The sequence below is a fragment of the Nuphar pumila genome, chromosome 11, assembly GCF_984573655.1.
Source record: "Nuphar pumila chromosome 11, dmNupPumi1.hap1.1, whole genome shotgun sequence".
Lineage (NCBI taxonomy): Eukaryota > Viridiplantae > Streptophyta > Magnoliopsida > Nymphaeales > Nymphaeaceae > Nuphar > Nuphar pumila.
Window position 1 is genome coordinate 102,253,470 of NC_143259.1, and position 17,963 is coordinate 102,271,432.

Sequence of the window (17,963 nt, forward strand, 5' to 3'; positions counted from 1 at the left end):
ACTCTATGTTGTGTAGCTACACTTTCTCTTGGTATAACCTTACAATCGATGCAATAACCCCTATCTCTCTTTCTAAGTAGGAGAAAATCTATCTGACTCGTATTAACCCCACTTTTAAATGTTACTAGGTGAGACTCTCTCTTCCTAAACCAAGTGTTTGCTAAGATCATATCAAAGGACAAACCAAAATCTAAAATCCTTTCTCCACTTTCGTTTCTTTCTCCTATACCATAGCCTCCATGGATACTCTCAAATCCATCCCTACTAATGCCTACATGTCCATTAAGGTCACCGCCGATGAAAAACTTTTCTCCATAAGATATTCCTTGTACTACTCCATCTAAATCTTCCCAAAATTGATGCTTAATGGAATCATCTAAACCTACTTGAGGTGCATAAACACTAATAATATTAATAATATTTGTACAACAACAACAACTACTACGCCTTCATCCCAAAACAATTGGAGTCGGCGATATGAACCAAAAAAGAAAATCATTCTGGGTCTTCCATATGAATCCTTCTCCTCCAATCATTTCTATCCAATGCCATGTCCTCGGTGAGGTTCAAAGCATTCATATCCTTTCCTATCATCTCCATCCAAGTCTTTCTAGGCCTACCCCGACCTCTTTTAACTAATATATTTTCCCATTTCTCCATCCTTCTAACTGGAGCATCATTAGGCCTTCACCGAATATGTTCAAACCACCGTAAATGATTCTCTCTCATCTTATTTTCAATGGGTGCAACGCCTACCTTCTTACGTATCTCCTCGTTTCGAATCTTATCTTTTATTGTATTTCCACACATCCATCTAAGCATACGCATCTTAGCTACACTCATTTTTTGAATATGATGTCTCTTGGCAGCCCAACATTCCGTACCATATAGTAAAGCGGGCCTAATAGTCGTCCTATAAAACTTTCCCTTCAACCGCAATGGCATTCTACGATCGCACAACACTCCAGTTGCACTTTTCCATTTCATCCACCCAACCTTTATCCTATGATTAACATCTCTATCAATTTCTCCATACTTTTGAATGATAGATCCCAAATATTTGAAACAATATCCGTACCTAATACTAATTTAATAAGTAAAATCCTATCACCCTTCCTACGGACCTCAACTACATTATCTATAAACTCACGACTAATAACAATCCCTACTCTATTCCTATTCCTATTTATTCCTGTATACCAAATCTTATATCCCCAAGGTTCTATCACTTTTGCTTTCTCACATACCCATTTGGTCTCTTATAGACATAAACTATCCATCTTTCTCCTACACATAACATCTACTAACTCTACCAACTTACCAGTTAAAGACCCTATGTTGGCTAACCTAATTTTATGGTCTTGAACTATCTTCTTTACCCCCCCCCCCCCGTCCAACAAAGTGAGGGAACCCTTGCCTATTTGACACCACACCCGGGCGCCGGTGTGACGCGTCGCTTTTGGGCGACGACCTAGCAACCCTTGCCCATTTATCATCGCATATATATATATATATATAATATTCAGATCATTGCATCATTTTCATATGTATTCATAATTCTTATAAACAATAAGTCAAATCACATTTGACCATTCCAGCGTGAAACACACGAACATACTTTTTAAGTAATTTAGTTAGATATTCATGATACACATCAATCATGATACATAGGTGTGATATATTCATTCAAACAATCATAATGCAATCATTTGCAATGAAACTATGTAAGCATGATTAATATTCACCTAATAAGTCAAAACTAGTCATTTATAAGCATGTGTCATTCACCTATACGCTAACATAAGTATCACAATCATAACCTCATATCAAGATATAAAATCAATAAGGATCTGATTCTCACATATGTGTTCAGTATATAATCATGTTACAACAAAAGAACTAAATCTATAGATTCATAACTAGCTATCTCAATCAATTCAGAAGATCACCATAATTCATCATAACATTTCATTTAATCATATAAATATTCACAAGATCCATGCCGGATCGCCTAGTCAGTGAAATGTACAATCTTACAAGGAATTACCGCCCTAGACGGATGGTCTGCCTGATTTTGAACAATGTACTTCTTCATAGGAATATACCGTCTTCGCGGGCTACCCGCTCTTGGACAATGCACTTCCTCACAAAGATTTACCGCTCTAGCTGGATTACCTGATCTGGTCATGCACACCCTCATAGAGAATGCTTTGGGAACAATTTCTCAATGGGTATCATATCCAGTGAAAACTATTGTGATGCATGCATCAATAAAATTGACCACTCTAAGGGTCGATATCCACCAATACAGACACACACATGCATACAATCAATATGCATCACATCATACATCACTTCGTATGACACTTAAATCATAAAATCACACATTTAACCAATAAGGTTCTATGAACTTTAGTTCACTATTGAACTTAAACATTTATCACATGCATTCATAATTTCATATCACGTGACATTTAAATCATATCATACAAAAGCATATTATTCTACGCATCATATCATCATCACAAGAAACATTGCATTTCGTAAATTGAACCTCAAAGCATGCGTAACCAAAACATGAGTTCTATGCATGCATACGTGAGCATGCATATTTTATAATACGAAGCAACTAAACCTCAACATACGTAACTCCTACGTAGTTCGAGTTATGCGCACATGACTTAAGTGATATATACATTGTTTCACCACATAAATCATTATGCAAAGCAAGCATTTCATGCATAATGTGTTTCATATATATATATATATATATATATATATATAGCATTCACAAAAATCATGGTTTGTTCATAAGAGCACGGGACGTATCAGTCCATGCATAACGGTATTTGCATAATCCTATCATGAATATGATTCTATCACTCATGCTTTTGTGCATGATTACACAATTATTATTTCACACTAGCATTCAATATGGTCATGTCAAACACATCAATTTATGCAACATTCATTCATACAAATGCATGCTTAAACATGTACCTGCAACAAAAATACTCCATATTTTGCAATCTAAAATCATGACGAGCATGATCTCCGAACTACGACAAGAAAATCACTTCTATTCTCATATATTCAAATCATTCTCAGCATGATCTCCAAACTACAATCATAACAATCCTAGATATCCATAACTAAGTGGTGCGTGTGAGTAGGAAAGTGTTGCATACAATAAAAATAAATTTATTGGGTGATGCATTTGCACCATATGCTTACCACAGGCATTTACCTGATTTGCATTTCGCATTGCATTCAATCAGTGTTGTGAAAAGCGTTGAGGCGTAGCGAGGCGCTCCGCCAAAATTTGAGGCGAGGCGTAAGCCTCGAGGCGCAAAGCGTAAGCCTCAAAATTTTTTTGTATTAAAACTTAAAAAAAACTATAAAAATTATCTAAAATTATAAATAAATAAGAAATGCTTTATTGATGAAGCAACAACTGCTGTTTTTTTGTCCAAGTTTACTAATTCTTTCCTTTTTATTTTTGTTGTTTCTTTGGACCCTGAGTGGGTAAAGGAAAAGGGTCAGGGTCGTGTATTCTTGTTGATGCAAAACTGCTGTTGGTTGTACTTCAAGAAAGTTCGATTACTTAGATGAGCAAGACAGTGAAGTAGATGTGGTGTTTGTGTAAATATATTTGTGATCAATTGTGTGAATATTATTTCAAAGTCGCTAAGTTCTCTAATCTCAGATATTATACCCAAATGTGTCTTTCATGTTTTGGTCATCCTTGAAATTCTTCCGGTAGCACTCAACTGGAGCTTTGTGTGTTGCATGGGTGGACTTAAGCCCCTCAAGTTGTAGCAATTACCTCTAGTAAGTTTCTAGCATTCCCTAACAAATCTGGCTACTTAGAAAATAAATATGAAACTTACCTATCAAGAAACTAACAAGAATCTGCAGAAATGAAGAAAAAAAAATGATTAACCTAACTATATACTGCAGCACACACGTAAAGCTAATAATCAATAACTTCACCGTTGATCATGCTGAACTGACCTAACAGTGCAATCTGCTGATTTCGCAGGTCAGCGTATAGGAGAAAAAATATTTTCAATACTTATGCTGAATGTCAACGATCAACAGATCTAGACTCGCAGTGATCTGATCCACGCTGGTGCCGATATGCTACCGACCCAAAACAAGAAATAAAAAAATTTACGTTTTGTGCAGGGTGTTCAGATCTGAGCAAATCTACGAGTGTATATCAAATTGATTCATTGCAGACCACGACTGTATTAATTTTTTCGTTATGCACAGGGCTGCAGATCAGCGATGATCTGCAGCGTGATGTACACAGGTTGCTGACGCTCCATCGCACTAAATCAGAGTTTTTTTTTTACGAAGTGCTCACGCTGGCTTCATCTAGCCGATAATGCGAGGCAGATTGAGGACCAACTGCGCTCTCCCAAACTACTAGATCGACTGCTGCAGACCAGACAACTATGGTCTATGAATCACGCACATCTGCATGATTCGTAGATCAAGATTTTCTGACATAACATATATGGCTAAAAAAAAACAGGAATCTGCAGATCTTTTTGGGCGTACTGCGAGATCAAACACCCTGCGTGAGTATGCAACTCACGCAGATTTGTTTGCAGCCCGGGAAAGAAATAAGATATGCATGCTGTGTATACTAAAAAGATAATTAAATGCCAGACGAAAGTAAAATAAACTAAAGGGTCTTCTTCTTCATTCCGCACGATTTGGTGGTTGCATTCTTTCCTTGCGAATGCTTGTCGAAGAAGATCAGAGCAGGGTGGTGCAGGAGTGGAGATCAAGCCTCCCTGCGATACAGAGTACCCTATGGCACCCAGACGCAGGAGACGGTGGACATGGGATGGAGCCAGCCGAGGGAGTTGCTCCGCCTCATGTTGTGGCGAGGACCGTCCCCTCCGAGAGGGAGCTGAGGAGGCACCTCAGTTGGAAGACCTTTGGCTTGCTGCTGGATCACCACCGAGAAGGAGGTGGCTCAACTACCGAAACAGGCTTTCGATCTTGATCTATGATCTTCACCACCACGGAGGCTTCGAGCCATTGCGCCACCGATAGAGGTCGATCATCACCACCCGAAGTCTGCCCACCCAACGAAAAACTTCTGGCTCCGCCACTGTGTGAGAGCCGAGAGAGTGTGACTGTTGTGAGAAAAAAAACAGGCGTAAGAAAAAAATGAGGGTTTTCACCCTCATTAGAGTCGGGGCGTTTATTTAAGCCCTAACTTTTGGTCAAATGAGGGTTTTGACCCTCATTTGACCAAATGCATTGAGGCGTATACGCCTCTTCCTGAGGCGCGCCTTGCCTCGAGGCGTGCGCCTCAAGGCCTATGAGGCGCACGCCTCGAGGGTTTTGCGCTTTACCCTTGCGCCTCAAGGCATAAAGCCCCTCGCCTTGAGGCGAGGCGCGCTTTTTGCGCCTTGAGGCGCGTTTTTAATAACACTGCATTCAATACACATTGGTTATAGCTGTTTTGATACTTAGCGTAAGTATCACATTTTTAGTATATTCTACACTCAAATCAGTTAAACATATAGGCAACCATAGTACTCCTAGATATCCACAACTACGTGCGGTGTGCGCGCATAACTTGTATTTGCAATTCAATGAAATATTTAGTACAACATCATGCTTACACAATTAGTGCCTAAATATGTTGTGTACAAGTTTAGTTAAGGAAATTTACTTTAATAATATGAAAAACAACAAATCGAAACTCAAAAGACCGAGGAGTTTCGAAATCCACAAAGACTGCTCAAGCAACGATGCACCAAACACTTGGTGCGTAGTCAAAAATGCAAAAAACTCTAAAAATATGAAATCCCAAAAAATCCAGAAAAATATGGTGAACCACCAATAAATATTAACTGTTCAGCAGAAAACGCCGTATACATCAACATCTCCATCTCACCAATTTTGGTTACTGCAAAACATAGATCAAATATTTTAAATAATTCTTTTGTTTAAAATAACCAAAATGCCCCTTGGTTAAAAATTAAGATTTTTAACTTGCTAAATTCATTTAGTAAATTTCAAAATTCAATGATATCACACCAATATTTTACAAAACTCTTAAAAACATATTTTTGATAAGAAGTAATATAATTGATTGTTAAATATTTGAAATAGTTTTAAAATTACCAATTTTACCCTTGTTAGCCAAAAATGAGTAATTGAGCATTTAAACACCAATAAACGAGATTTAAACGATAGAAACACATTTCTAACTCGAAGATAAAGACGAATTATTTATTTATTAATAATATCCAAAATATAAAGGTTTTACAAGGGTGTGATTGGGGTGTTCAGCCCCAATTAACAAAGTCAATCTCGATAACTGGCTGACCCATTTTTAGGTCCAGAGCAAGTTGTATGTTGGGAAAAACTAGGTCATCACCATTATCCAAACACAATGCGAACTTGTTTTTGCTGAAACGCTTGGTTATTCCCCCTTGTTTTTTTCTTTGCTTTTCTTGTGTGTTTAGTATTGTTTGTATCATTACTTCATCACTACTTTTTCTTTTCATTTGATACAACAACAACAACAACAACTACGCCTTCATCCCAAAACAATTGGGGTCAGCAATATGAACCAAAAAAGAAATTCATTTTGGGTCTTCCACATGAATCCTTTCTTTTCATTTGATATAATAACTAAATGACAAATACAGATGATCTTTCTTTCTTATCCATCCTTTTTTTTTTTATTTTTGCAAGTGAAGGTTACTGTTCTTAGACAACAATAAAGCTATTATCTGTTGCTTATCAAGAACAAAAATGCATTCTGATGTAGTGTCTTTCCCTTATTGTCTCTGACTTCTTGTTGTAGATACTCAGGTACTTTGCTGAGAGAATGATTACTGGGGAAACCTTGAGAAGAAATGGAGTTATGCAGACTATAAGAAACAAGGAGGTCCTTATGACTGTTTTAGTCACTGTCTAACATTTTTGTTATCTTGGCTGACTATCTGCTTTCTCTTCATAGATTACTATTGCTTTTCCATACAGCCGGAATGAGCAGATTGTCAGCTGCAAGTACCGTGGTCCTCAAAAAAAATTTTGGCAGGTTCTGCTAACAATTTAAAGTTTTGTGTATTTTTACATATATATATATATTATAATAAAACTAAACTTCATTTAATGAAATGTTGATCTAAATTTATCTACAGGAAAAGGATTCTGAAAAGATATTGTATGGGCTGGAAGATATCAAACTAGCAAAAGATATTATCATAGTAATATCTTGATCCCCGGTTTGCACTTGATTATATTTATGTTTTTTCATGCCCCTTATTGTCTATGAATTTCCTTCTAGGTTGAGGGAGAAATAGATAAGCTTTCAATGGAAGAAGCAGGTTATCCCAATTGTGTGAGTGTTCCTGATGGAGCACCTCCAAAGGTTTCAGAGAAAGAACTGCCTTCTATAGAAGAGGTTTGATCTAATATTAAATGTTTAAATTTTATTCCTTCTGTGTTCATTAGGTAATAGGTATATGTTTAGTTTTGCATTGGGATGTGAAATCCCAATTTCTGCATCTTCTACGAAGTAAACTTGCTGTTTGTTTGTTATGTTTAAATTTCTTAGTGGTTATGGTTCTTTTAGAGTTTAGGCTGCATGCTAGAAAGTCGCCCAACAATATTTATTTATTCTTTTGGGCCTTGGGTTGGAGGCTGGATATTTTGCTTCCTCTTTCTTGACTCTCAAGCCAGGATATGCCAAAATGTTATCTTGAATCACAGCATCTGCGTTTGATGTGAATATTGGTTTCTGCCATATTCATGCTCTACTGTAATATCTTGATTTTCAATATTACAAGAAAACACCCATTTACCCCCACATGCTATGATGTTTATGATTGGATAAGAAGCCTCCCCCAAGTTATTTGCAGTTGGATACCTCATAACAGTAATTATGGAGCATCTGGGATATTGTGGGACCTATCATGTCAAACAGAATATGGAAGGATAAACCTCCTGGATGGTTCCTTTGTACTCATGATTTGTAATTTTGTCGTTTTTATTGTTTTTTTCCTTATCCTAGCAGGGATCTGCCTAACCCTAGTTTACATATCACAAAAAAAAGAAAAAGAAAAGAAGGTCATTTCGAGCTGCTTGTCATTGTGTCGAATTAAGGACATATTGGTACCGATTGTAATCTGCCTATGTATTCCATGTTGGATTCAGATTCTAGTTCAGCTTTTTGTCTAGTCAGATATGATTTGGTGCAGGTGACCGGATCAATGATAATTGAGCACATCATACTTGAACCTGGCCGATTGGATATAATAAAATAAATCTCGAACCTGGAAAATTTTAACTGGATCTTCTTTTCTTTGTACAAATTCAGTTTATGGATTCAGATGGGTCAGATGTCTGATCTAGACCCAAGCACTTGGCATTACTAATTTCAAGGCCATGTTCCAAGCCGACCTCGACCACCATTACCCATTAGCTACCCGGTCGAAACCCAGCCTGTTTGGGCTGAGCATGGGTCAGCCCATGGGCTATTGGTGTGACCTGGCGGGCCTGACTTACCTTTATATATATTATGTTGCATAGTGGGTGAAACTATATGAAGAATTGAAAAACTATGTTGTATTCCATAGCTATAGGGATTAGTGTTCTGAACTGTATTTATGATGGTTTGGACCATTGATATCGACTTAGGCCAACCTTTTAGATTTTTTTTATTGTTTACAAACATAAAGAAAAACACATTTATAAGGAAAAATCTTGTCTTCATTTATAATTAAGTGAACGGTTTCCAATTATCCATGTGTTTGTGACAAATCTGCTGCCTCAGAGTGCGTGCCTGCAGTTTTCTTGTAGGAGAAGATAGAAGAGTGAAAATAATGAGAATTTGGTAAAAAGAATTTGGATTGTGCCTCTCTCTAGGTCACGTCCTCTTTTATATTAACTTATGATCAATAATTACAAAAATTCCCTTTTACACAAGATAATAACACAAGATTACCCTGCAATACACAAATAACATAAATGCTCACAGAACATAGGCCAACAACATCTCTAACACACCCCTCAAACTTTTCATGGGTTTGTTATGACCATCTACAGTTTGCTTTTAAGATCCCAATATCTAGCACATGAGAGCGACTTTGTGAATAAATCAGCTGCTTTGTCATCTCACTTCTATTTTTCTTTGATTCTAACTTATTAAAAAAAAAGAGGCTGACGTTAATACCTGTTAACACCAATATCTGTTCTCTTCCTTTAGCATTGCATTCAGCTGTTACCTATATTTACCCTGTTTGCTTTCTTTCCTTGTTATTTTCTTATTCGTCATGTCTTCGAGTCCTATAAACTCCTCTTTTCTGGGTCACTTGGTGACTGAAAAATCGAATGAATCAAATTTCATCAATTGGAAAAAGCAAATGGTTCTTTTCATCAGCAACCTTGACTTGATGGGGTAACTTGATGGTTTTGAATCTCGGAGATCGTGTTTAAAGAAAGAGGACCAGCAAGCACAACATGAGGTTATGATGGTGGGAAATGCCTCTCTCGGACAATATTTTGGTGGTAGATTAGGAGTTGGACATGGCCGAAGTTGTGAAGAAAATGCTGGTTGTGGTCTCCTGCTTATACCTCCAGGTTGACCACACCCAAATATTACTTGCCAGATCTGTGGGAAGAAAGGACACACAAGTTCGGACTGCTAAAGCCTCTTATTGTTCCTTTTCCCCCATGCTTTCGTGCATATCTGCCTTCCACAGCTCTGAGGCCAAATTTATTTCAGCAAACCATGCCAAACTATGCAACATCTATAGCAAACTCCAACCAGGATGTCAATGCGTTGAGCATGGCCTTTAGTCAGGTTGAATTACAAAAAGGAGTTGCTAGACAATGAGGTGTTTCAAGAGAAACAGGTGGAATTCATGGCACAATGTACCCGTTTGGACTACTCTTCAGTGCCACAATAGAGTACTTAACATTCATGGTTGGTTGACTCCGGTGCTGCACATCATGTTACAGGTGATTCGGGAAAGCTTTCAAGCCTTGTACCTTATCATAGGAAAGATAGCATGGTCACTGGTGATGGAGAACATCATCCTGTCACGTATATAGGCACAATCATCATTCCTACACGTTGTGGTAGTCTGTCTTTCTAATACCTTTCTAGTTTTCAACATTCTCCTTGTCCTATTCTCCTCTTGCCTGGCCAATAAGGAGCCATCCAAAAGAGGAGGATGGGCCAAGGTAGGCGGCGCCTCCTTTCCAGCCCGATGAGGCTTGAGGAGAGGTGGCTAGCCCATGGTTGGCCACACAAGTGGCCACCTCCCTCAAGGCCCAAACGAATGAAGCCACTGGTCATGTGGAGTTCTATCAAGAAAATAGATTCAGATCCGAATCTTAAAAAATAAAAATCTATTCATGGACCACTACACCCTCTAATACCACAAAACGAATCTTATCGGGTACTAGAACTATCTGGATACGTAAGATCCAGCTCCTACCAAAAATAAAAATAATATAACATTGTTCGAGGTTCCAAGGGACATCATATTCAAAAAATGAGTGTAGCTGAGATGCGTATGCTGAGATGGATGTGTGGAAATACAATAAAAGATAAGATTCAGAACGAGGAGATACGTAAGAAGGTAGGCGTTGCACCCATTGAAAATAAGATGAGAGAGAATCATTTACGGTGGTTTGGACATATTCGGCGAAGGCCTAATGATGCTCCAGTTAGAAGGATGGAGAAATGGGAAAATATATTAGTTAAAAGAGGTCGGGGTAGGCCTAGGAAGACATGGATGGAGGTGATATGAAAGGATATGAATGCTTTGAACCTCACCAAGGACATGGCATTGGATAGAAATGATTGGAGGAGAAGGATTCATGTGGAAGACCCATAATGATTTTCTTTTTTGGTTCATATCGCCGACCCCAATTATTTTGGGATGAAGGCGTAGTTGTTGTTTGTTGTTGTTGTTGTATTGTTCGAGGTTCCAAAATTCACAAAATAGGAACCAAATACAAAAATAAATTTTCTGAGATATATTACAGAAAATTCTTATAAATTTTTTGTGGGCAAAATTACTAAAATACCCTTAGGTCCCGAATTGGCCCAAATGGATCAAAATTGGATCAAGTAAGTTTGGATTAACATTTTGGATCAAATTTTTGGATTCGGATCTCACTCCCACCCCTCGCATGTGGGGGAGTAGATCCTGATGCTCCTGCGATCGTGGATGGTTGTTGGATGTACCTTGTATATGGAAACCTGGGAGAGATGCTTCCTACCTAAATTTCATCTGATTTCAGTGTCTCAATTGCTAGATCAGTCTAATGCTCATGTCATCTTTACTCCTATTTATGTTTCTATAAAGGACCTCTGCACGAAAGCGACCCTCGCTGAAGGAGAGAGAAGCAAACTTTATGTTATCAACGAAGCTCAATGCTATTTGGTGAATAGGTCGTGCCGTAATTCTCTCTTTCTTGTGTTTGAAGTTCGTGTTGATAATAAAGAACTAAAGTTGTGGCATCGTATGCTTGGCCACTGCAACTTCAAGTTCATTCAGCCCTTGTGTATTGATGGACTTATTTCTTTAAAGAATAAATCTATCAAAGAGTCTCATTTATGTCCCAGTTGTCGTTTATGTAAGAGTTTCGTTTCCTCTTGAGTTGATCCATTTTGTTGTGTGGGGACCAACCTCAATTATGTCTTTGTCTAAATGCCAATTCTATGTTATATTTGTTGATGACTTTGCAAAAATTTACTTGGATCTATTTCTTGAAACACAAGGATCAAGTATTCCAAATGTTCAAAAAATGGAAATCTTATGTTGAAACCATAGTCACTGATATCGCCGATATTTTGAAAATATCGCGATATTATTGGCAATTTCAAGGTTGTGGATAATATCGGGAATATATCACGATATTTTCAAAATATCATGATATTTTCATAATAAGTTCACGATATTTTCTGAGTTTTTTTTTAAATTAAGTTTGCATTTCCTATGTTTTTGTTTCTTTTATATTTTAAAATATTTAAAACATGTTTATTTATATTTTTGAAGAAAAATAATACAAAACTTATTATTTTCTTAGTTTTTTTGTTGTTATTTATATTTTTTTCAATTTTTTGAACTCTCGAGAATTTTTTGAGATTTATCAAATTTTGAAAATCTCTAAGAGAAACCTCTAACGATACAAGTGACTATGGTTGAAACCATGGTTGCCAGTTGAGGAAGCGGGAGCGGGAAGCGATACGGGAAGCGGGAGCGGGAAGCGAGGCACTTTCAAAATTTTAGGAAGCGGGGAAGCGGGGGACCACTTAGGAGCGATTCGGGAAGTGTCTCGGAAGCGACCTAGGAAGCGTCTCGGAAGCGACATAGGAAGCGTCTCGGAAGCGAGGGGGAAGCGAAAAAAATAAAAATAAAAAATACAAAATACAAAAAAATTGAAAAAAACAGGGGAAGCGTGGGGGAAGCGAGGGGGAAGCGTGGGGGAAGCGCGCTTCCCATTAAAGGGAAGCGCGTCCCCCATTAAAGGGAAACACATCCCCCATTAAAGGGAAGCGCGCTTCCCAAAAAAGGGGGACGCGCTTCCCAAAAAAGGGGACGCTTCCCCCCACGCTTCGGAAGCGCGACGTTCCGCGCTTCTGAAGCGCGCTTCCCCTTTTAGCTAGGCGCTTCCGGTAACTCTAGTTGAAACCCAATTTTCTCGTAAAATCATGCATTGTCATAGTGACCGTGGTGGTGAGTATATGTCCATGTTTTTATTTTTAGTTTTTGCATGATAATGGTATAATGGGAGAAGTGTCTTTCCCTAAGACACCCCAACAAAATAAGATGGCTGAAAAGAAACATCCGCATATTGTAGAGACAACATTGACCATATTGATTGAGTCACGGGAGATGAGTGATTTATGAAAATATTTCATAGAGTTGTGTATTGTATCAATCACATGCCTCTTTCTAATCTAGGGTGAAAATCAATGTATTTTCTTCTCTTCAATTAGCATTGATCATGGTTTTAAAACTCGTTTACTCGTCACTAAGCTCATCCTTGAGTGACCCGTGACTCGACCGGGTCATGTTAACTTTATATTTTATATAAAATATATAAATATCTGTATATACTATGTATATTTTATAGTATTTTATCAATATATTATATATAATATGCATTATTTGACATTTTTTATAATATATTTAATGTATAATTTTATTAATTTATGTATAACCATACTTTTATATATAATATACATAATATTTATATTCTATTTCATAATATATATATATATATATATGACTCGCCCATGACTTGGCCGGGTCAACTCGGTAACTCGACCGAGTTTTGTACAAAACGAGTTTGTACTCGTTTTTGACCCAGTAACTGGGCGTTCCCGGCCAAGTCAACCGAGTCACTGGGTTGACCCGACGAGTTTTTAACTAGGATCCTGATTGCTCTATCATGCATGCTTTTGGCAGTAAATGTTATGATTATATTCACTGGGCTCATTAATAAATGGTCGATCACTTCTAGACTGTCACAGTCAAAGCCCGATGGGTCATGCAGAAATAGGCCCGGGCCAGTGCTCAGCGAGCCCAATGTGCACCGCTACTTGGAATTGTTGTCCACAATTTTGTGCTTTATGTGCTTGAATACTGTTAAATTATGTATATATATATGTATATATATATATTCTGTGTATGTAAAATGAAATACCCATCAGGGGTATTTGAGTCATTTCAACTATGTAATAGGTGTCGGTCCACTAGGGACTGACTTGTCTTTTTCTATTTTTTATTTTTCTGTTTTTTCTTTTTCATTTTGTACCTTATGGTTGTTGGGGCTGGTCTTGGACCCATCCCAACGACTGTAAATATAGCTGTTAGAGCTGGTCTAGCCATTGGGACTGGTCCAATGGCTAGTTGGGCCAGCCTCCTTGTGTCTTCGAGTGCCTATTTAAAGGCATTCCCTCTCGTATTTTTTCAATGCTTTGTTAAGCATTTTATGAATCTAATTTATGTTTATATCTTTTGTGTTGGCCCTTTGTGGCTATTGTGTGTGTGTTGTGTTATTGAGGTTATTCTCACTTTGTGATTGTATTGTCCCTTGGTGGACTAGCGTATGCACTCTCTTTGTGTTCTCTTTAAACCTTGGTATTAGAGCCTAAGGCTCTTGGGATTGTGTAAAAGCTTCTCCAAAGATCATGGTTGCTTGGCAAAGATTCTCCATATTCTTTGGTTCTTCTCTATCAACATGGGCGTAAAAGAATCCATGACTTTGATCACATTCAAGCTAAACGACTCCAACTATTTGATGTGGGTTGTCGCTATGGAGCATCATATTAAAGGCAAAAAGCTACGGGGGTATGTGAGTGGTATTATATATGAACCATAACTCATACTCACCAAAAATGATGGTGAGCAAGTTAAAGCTCTTAATGATGAAAAAAGAGAGAATGCACTAAAAGAATACTACATCAAGGTGGAAGATTGGGAAGCCGAGAATGCTCAAATTCTCTCTTGGTTTCTTAATAATATGGTTCTCAAAATTGCGGCAAGTATAGTCAAATTCAAAAAAGCATGTGATGCTTGGATTTTTCTCAAAGATATGTTTGTGCAAAAGGATTTGTCACAAAAATATTTTCTTCAGGAGAAAATTTGGATGATTAAACAAGGAGATAAGAGTGTGAGAGACTACTATGGTTCTCTCTCACCTCTTTGGGATGAATTAACTTTATTTGAGCGTAAGTGGGAAGGCCCCGCTATTTAAACAAGGCAAAAACAACTTGCGTTGGAACACTTGTTTATATTCCTATTCGGGTTAAGACCCGAATTTAATCTAGTTAGGTCCAATATCTTACATAGGACTACTATCACGTCTCTTGATGATGCTCTTGGAGAGGTGTACCAAGCCGAGACCCGACTTGGCATGACTAAAGAGAGTGAGGAGGTTCTAGCCTTGTCAAGACCTGACAACCATGTTAAAGCATACAAACCTCCTCATTTTTGGAAGAATAACAATGGAGGAAGGAGGAGAGTTATTTTTCATTTTTGCCAAGAGTCGGGAAACATCAAACCAGAGTGTCCCACGCTAAAAAAGAAGGTAGCAACTGTTGAAGAGACATCACCCAAAAAAGGTGATGAGGCTATCATGAAAGGAGGGGACCTTAAAGATTTTATTCATCATTTAACAAAAGCGTTACAACTATTCCTTAAGACTTCCTCCACATCTACTTATGGTGCTGCTATACCTACTACCTTTCCTCCATGTACGCTTTCTTGAATTCTTGACTCCGGTGCCTTCTTTCACATGAGTCCTTTAGAATCCCTCTTATCCGAATGCACGAGACTTTTTTCTTGTGTTTCTACGGTTGATGGAACTAATTTAAAAATTAAAAGTATTGGAACTTTCTCAAACATTTCAAAAAATTTTCAAGTACCTAAAGTTGTGTTGTTCAAAAACTCATTTTGAACTTATTATCAGTTTCTCAAATTTCAGATTATGGGTATGATGTCTCCTTCTCATCAAACAAATGTTGGGTGCATGATTGACAGTCAGGGAAGCTGATTAGGGAAGGCCATAGAAGGGAAAATCTCTACTACATGGATTCTCGTCATCTTCTAAAAGAATCATTTTGTAATGTTGTTAAGGAAAAAAATATTTCTATGTAACATCAAAATTAGGTCACCCTAATGTATCTAAATTATCTCTTTTTTCATTTTTAAAAGACTCTTGTATTAAAGAGTTCATATGTAATGACTATGTTCTTGAAAAAATAAAGAAAATTCTTTTTGGCTCTAAAACTTTTATCTCTACTAAACCTTTTGAACTTGGGCATTCAGATGTATGGGGACCGTCTCCGGTCATGACAAAAGGAGGGCTCTCTTATTATGTTATATTTATTGATGATTATACTAGGTATACTTGGATCTATTTCCTTAGGCAAAAAACCGATGTATTCTCATGCTTCAAAGAATTTCACAATATTGTTCAAAACCAATTTCAAACCAATATTGTTATCCTTCGGTTGGACTCAAGGGAACAATATTTGTCTAGTGATTTAAACAATTATATGAAAGAAAGCAAGATTTCTCATAAAAAAATCTTGTCCAAATACCTCTCAACAAAATGGCTTAGCTGAGAGAAAGCATCGTCATATCATTGAAACTATGGGAACTTTGCTTATCTCAAAAAATGTTCCGAAAAGGTTTTGGGTTGAAGGTGCATTAACTGCAATAATCTTATCAATTGTATTCCTTCATTCTCTTTACAAAACATGTCCTCAATTGAAAAACTTTATCAATCATGTCTAGATTTAATTTGACTATGTAAATTTTTTGTACTTATTGAAAAAAGAGACATTATCCCCCATAGTCATTAAATATGTATTTCTTATGCTAATAACAAAAAAGGGTATAGATGCTATGATAAGAAAAATGACAAATTATATGTTTCAAGAAATGTAAAATTTCTTGAAAACGAAAATGGTTTTATTTTTTATAAGCTTAAGGATGAGCTGAGTATTCCTTTTTGTTTGATTTGTTGCCAAAGAAGGCTTCTGATGAAATTATACATGTTGATGATGATCTTGATGATATGCGTATTGATGACTATGGTGTTCCTATGGAGAATACTCAGAATCATGATGTTCAAATCTATTCTCGAAGAACTGTTGCATACTCTTTGTGTACTTGATAGGTATTCACAAAACCAAATATTAGGATAAACTAGTGTTAGGAAATCTAGTAGAACATCAATACTTAGAGGTTTGTGTCATATGAAACTACCTAGATATAGAGCCTGCCTTATGTCTTTCCATTCCTTTTACGAACCCTCAACCTACAACGAAGCTAAAGAAATTTTTGAATGTATTGATGCCATGAATCTAGAGCTAGGAGTCATTGAAAAGGCCAAGACATGGGAAATCCAACTACTAAGAGAAAAAGACTATAGGATATAGGTGGGTTTATAAAGTCAAAACCAAAGATGATAGATCATTAGAAATATATTCCCAAGAGTATGGAATAGACTATGAAAAACTTTTGCTCCCATAGCTCGTATGACTAGTGTTAGAACACCAATTGCCTTAGCTTCTATTAGAAAATAACCTATTTACCAATTTGATGTCAAGAATGCATTTTTGAATGGGGACCTAAATACGGTAGTGTACATGGATCCTCCTCCCAGTTTTGAAATCGAGAAGGGAAAGGTTCTTCTGTTAAGAAAAACTTTATATGGGCTTAAGCGAGCCCCCAAAGCTTGATAAGATATGTTTAGTAAAGTTATGTTAAACCTGGGTTATAAATCTTGTTATTACTGACACTGCACCTTTTGTCAAAGATACATGTACTGACATTGTTGTTCTTCTATTATATGTTGATGATATGATCATTACAAGTAGTGACAGAAAGGGTATCAGTGAACTTAAAAATATTCTCAAAAAACATTTTGATATGTTTGACCTTGGTTTTCTAAGATATTTCTTAGGTATTGAAGTAGCTTATTCACCTAGAGGATTGTCTCAAATGAAGTTGGCTACATATATTGTTGCCAAATCTGAAATTTCTAATGATAAGAAGGTGGACACGTCAGAAGTTGTAAATGTAAAATTAAGATTGGAAGATGAAACTCCTCTTGAATATCCAACTCCATACCTATAACTGATTGAATCCTTGACCTACTTATCCATCATAAAACCAAACATTTCTCACGTGGTACACTCAACCTGTCAATTTCATCATTCCCCATCTACGGTGCATATTAGTGTTGTTCTGCGAATTGTCATGTATATCGAAATTTCTATAATTAAAAAGGCTATTTCTATCTTCCTCTTCTTCTTTAGATTTAATTACTTATATTGATGCAAATTTGGGAGGTAATCCTAAAGATAGAGTCTTAACTACTGGTTTCTGTGTGTTTTTAGAAGACTCTTATATCTTGGAGATGTAAAAAAAGGCAGAAAGTTTCTCTGT

General features: G+C 37.0%; 1 protein-coding gene across 3 annotated transcripts in view; it reads left to right on the plus strand.

Annotated features, from left to right (window-relative positions):
- LOC149822635 (primase-helicase Twinkle, chloroplastic/mitochondrial-like) overlaps window positions 1–17,963 on the plus strand; it is a 106,220-nt gene that overhangs the window by 45,193 nt on the left and 43,064 nt on the right. For all 3 annotated transcript variants that reach the window (XM_089979934.1, XM_089979935.1, XM_089979936.1), the window contains exons 6-9: window positions 6,842–6,925; window positions 6,998–7,078; window positions 7,182–7,247; window positions 7,328–7,444. In XM_089979934.1, coding sequence (XP_089836060.1) covers window positions 6,842–6,925; window positions 6,998–7,078; window positions 7,182–7,247; window positions 7,328–7,444 — 348 coding nt within the window. The remainder of the gene's footprint in view (window positions 1–6,841; window positions 6,926–6,997; window positions 7,079–7,181; window positions 7,248–7,327; window positions 7,445–17,963) is intronic.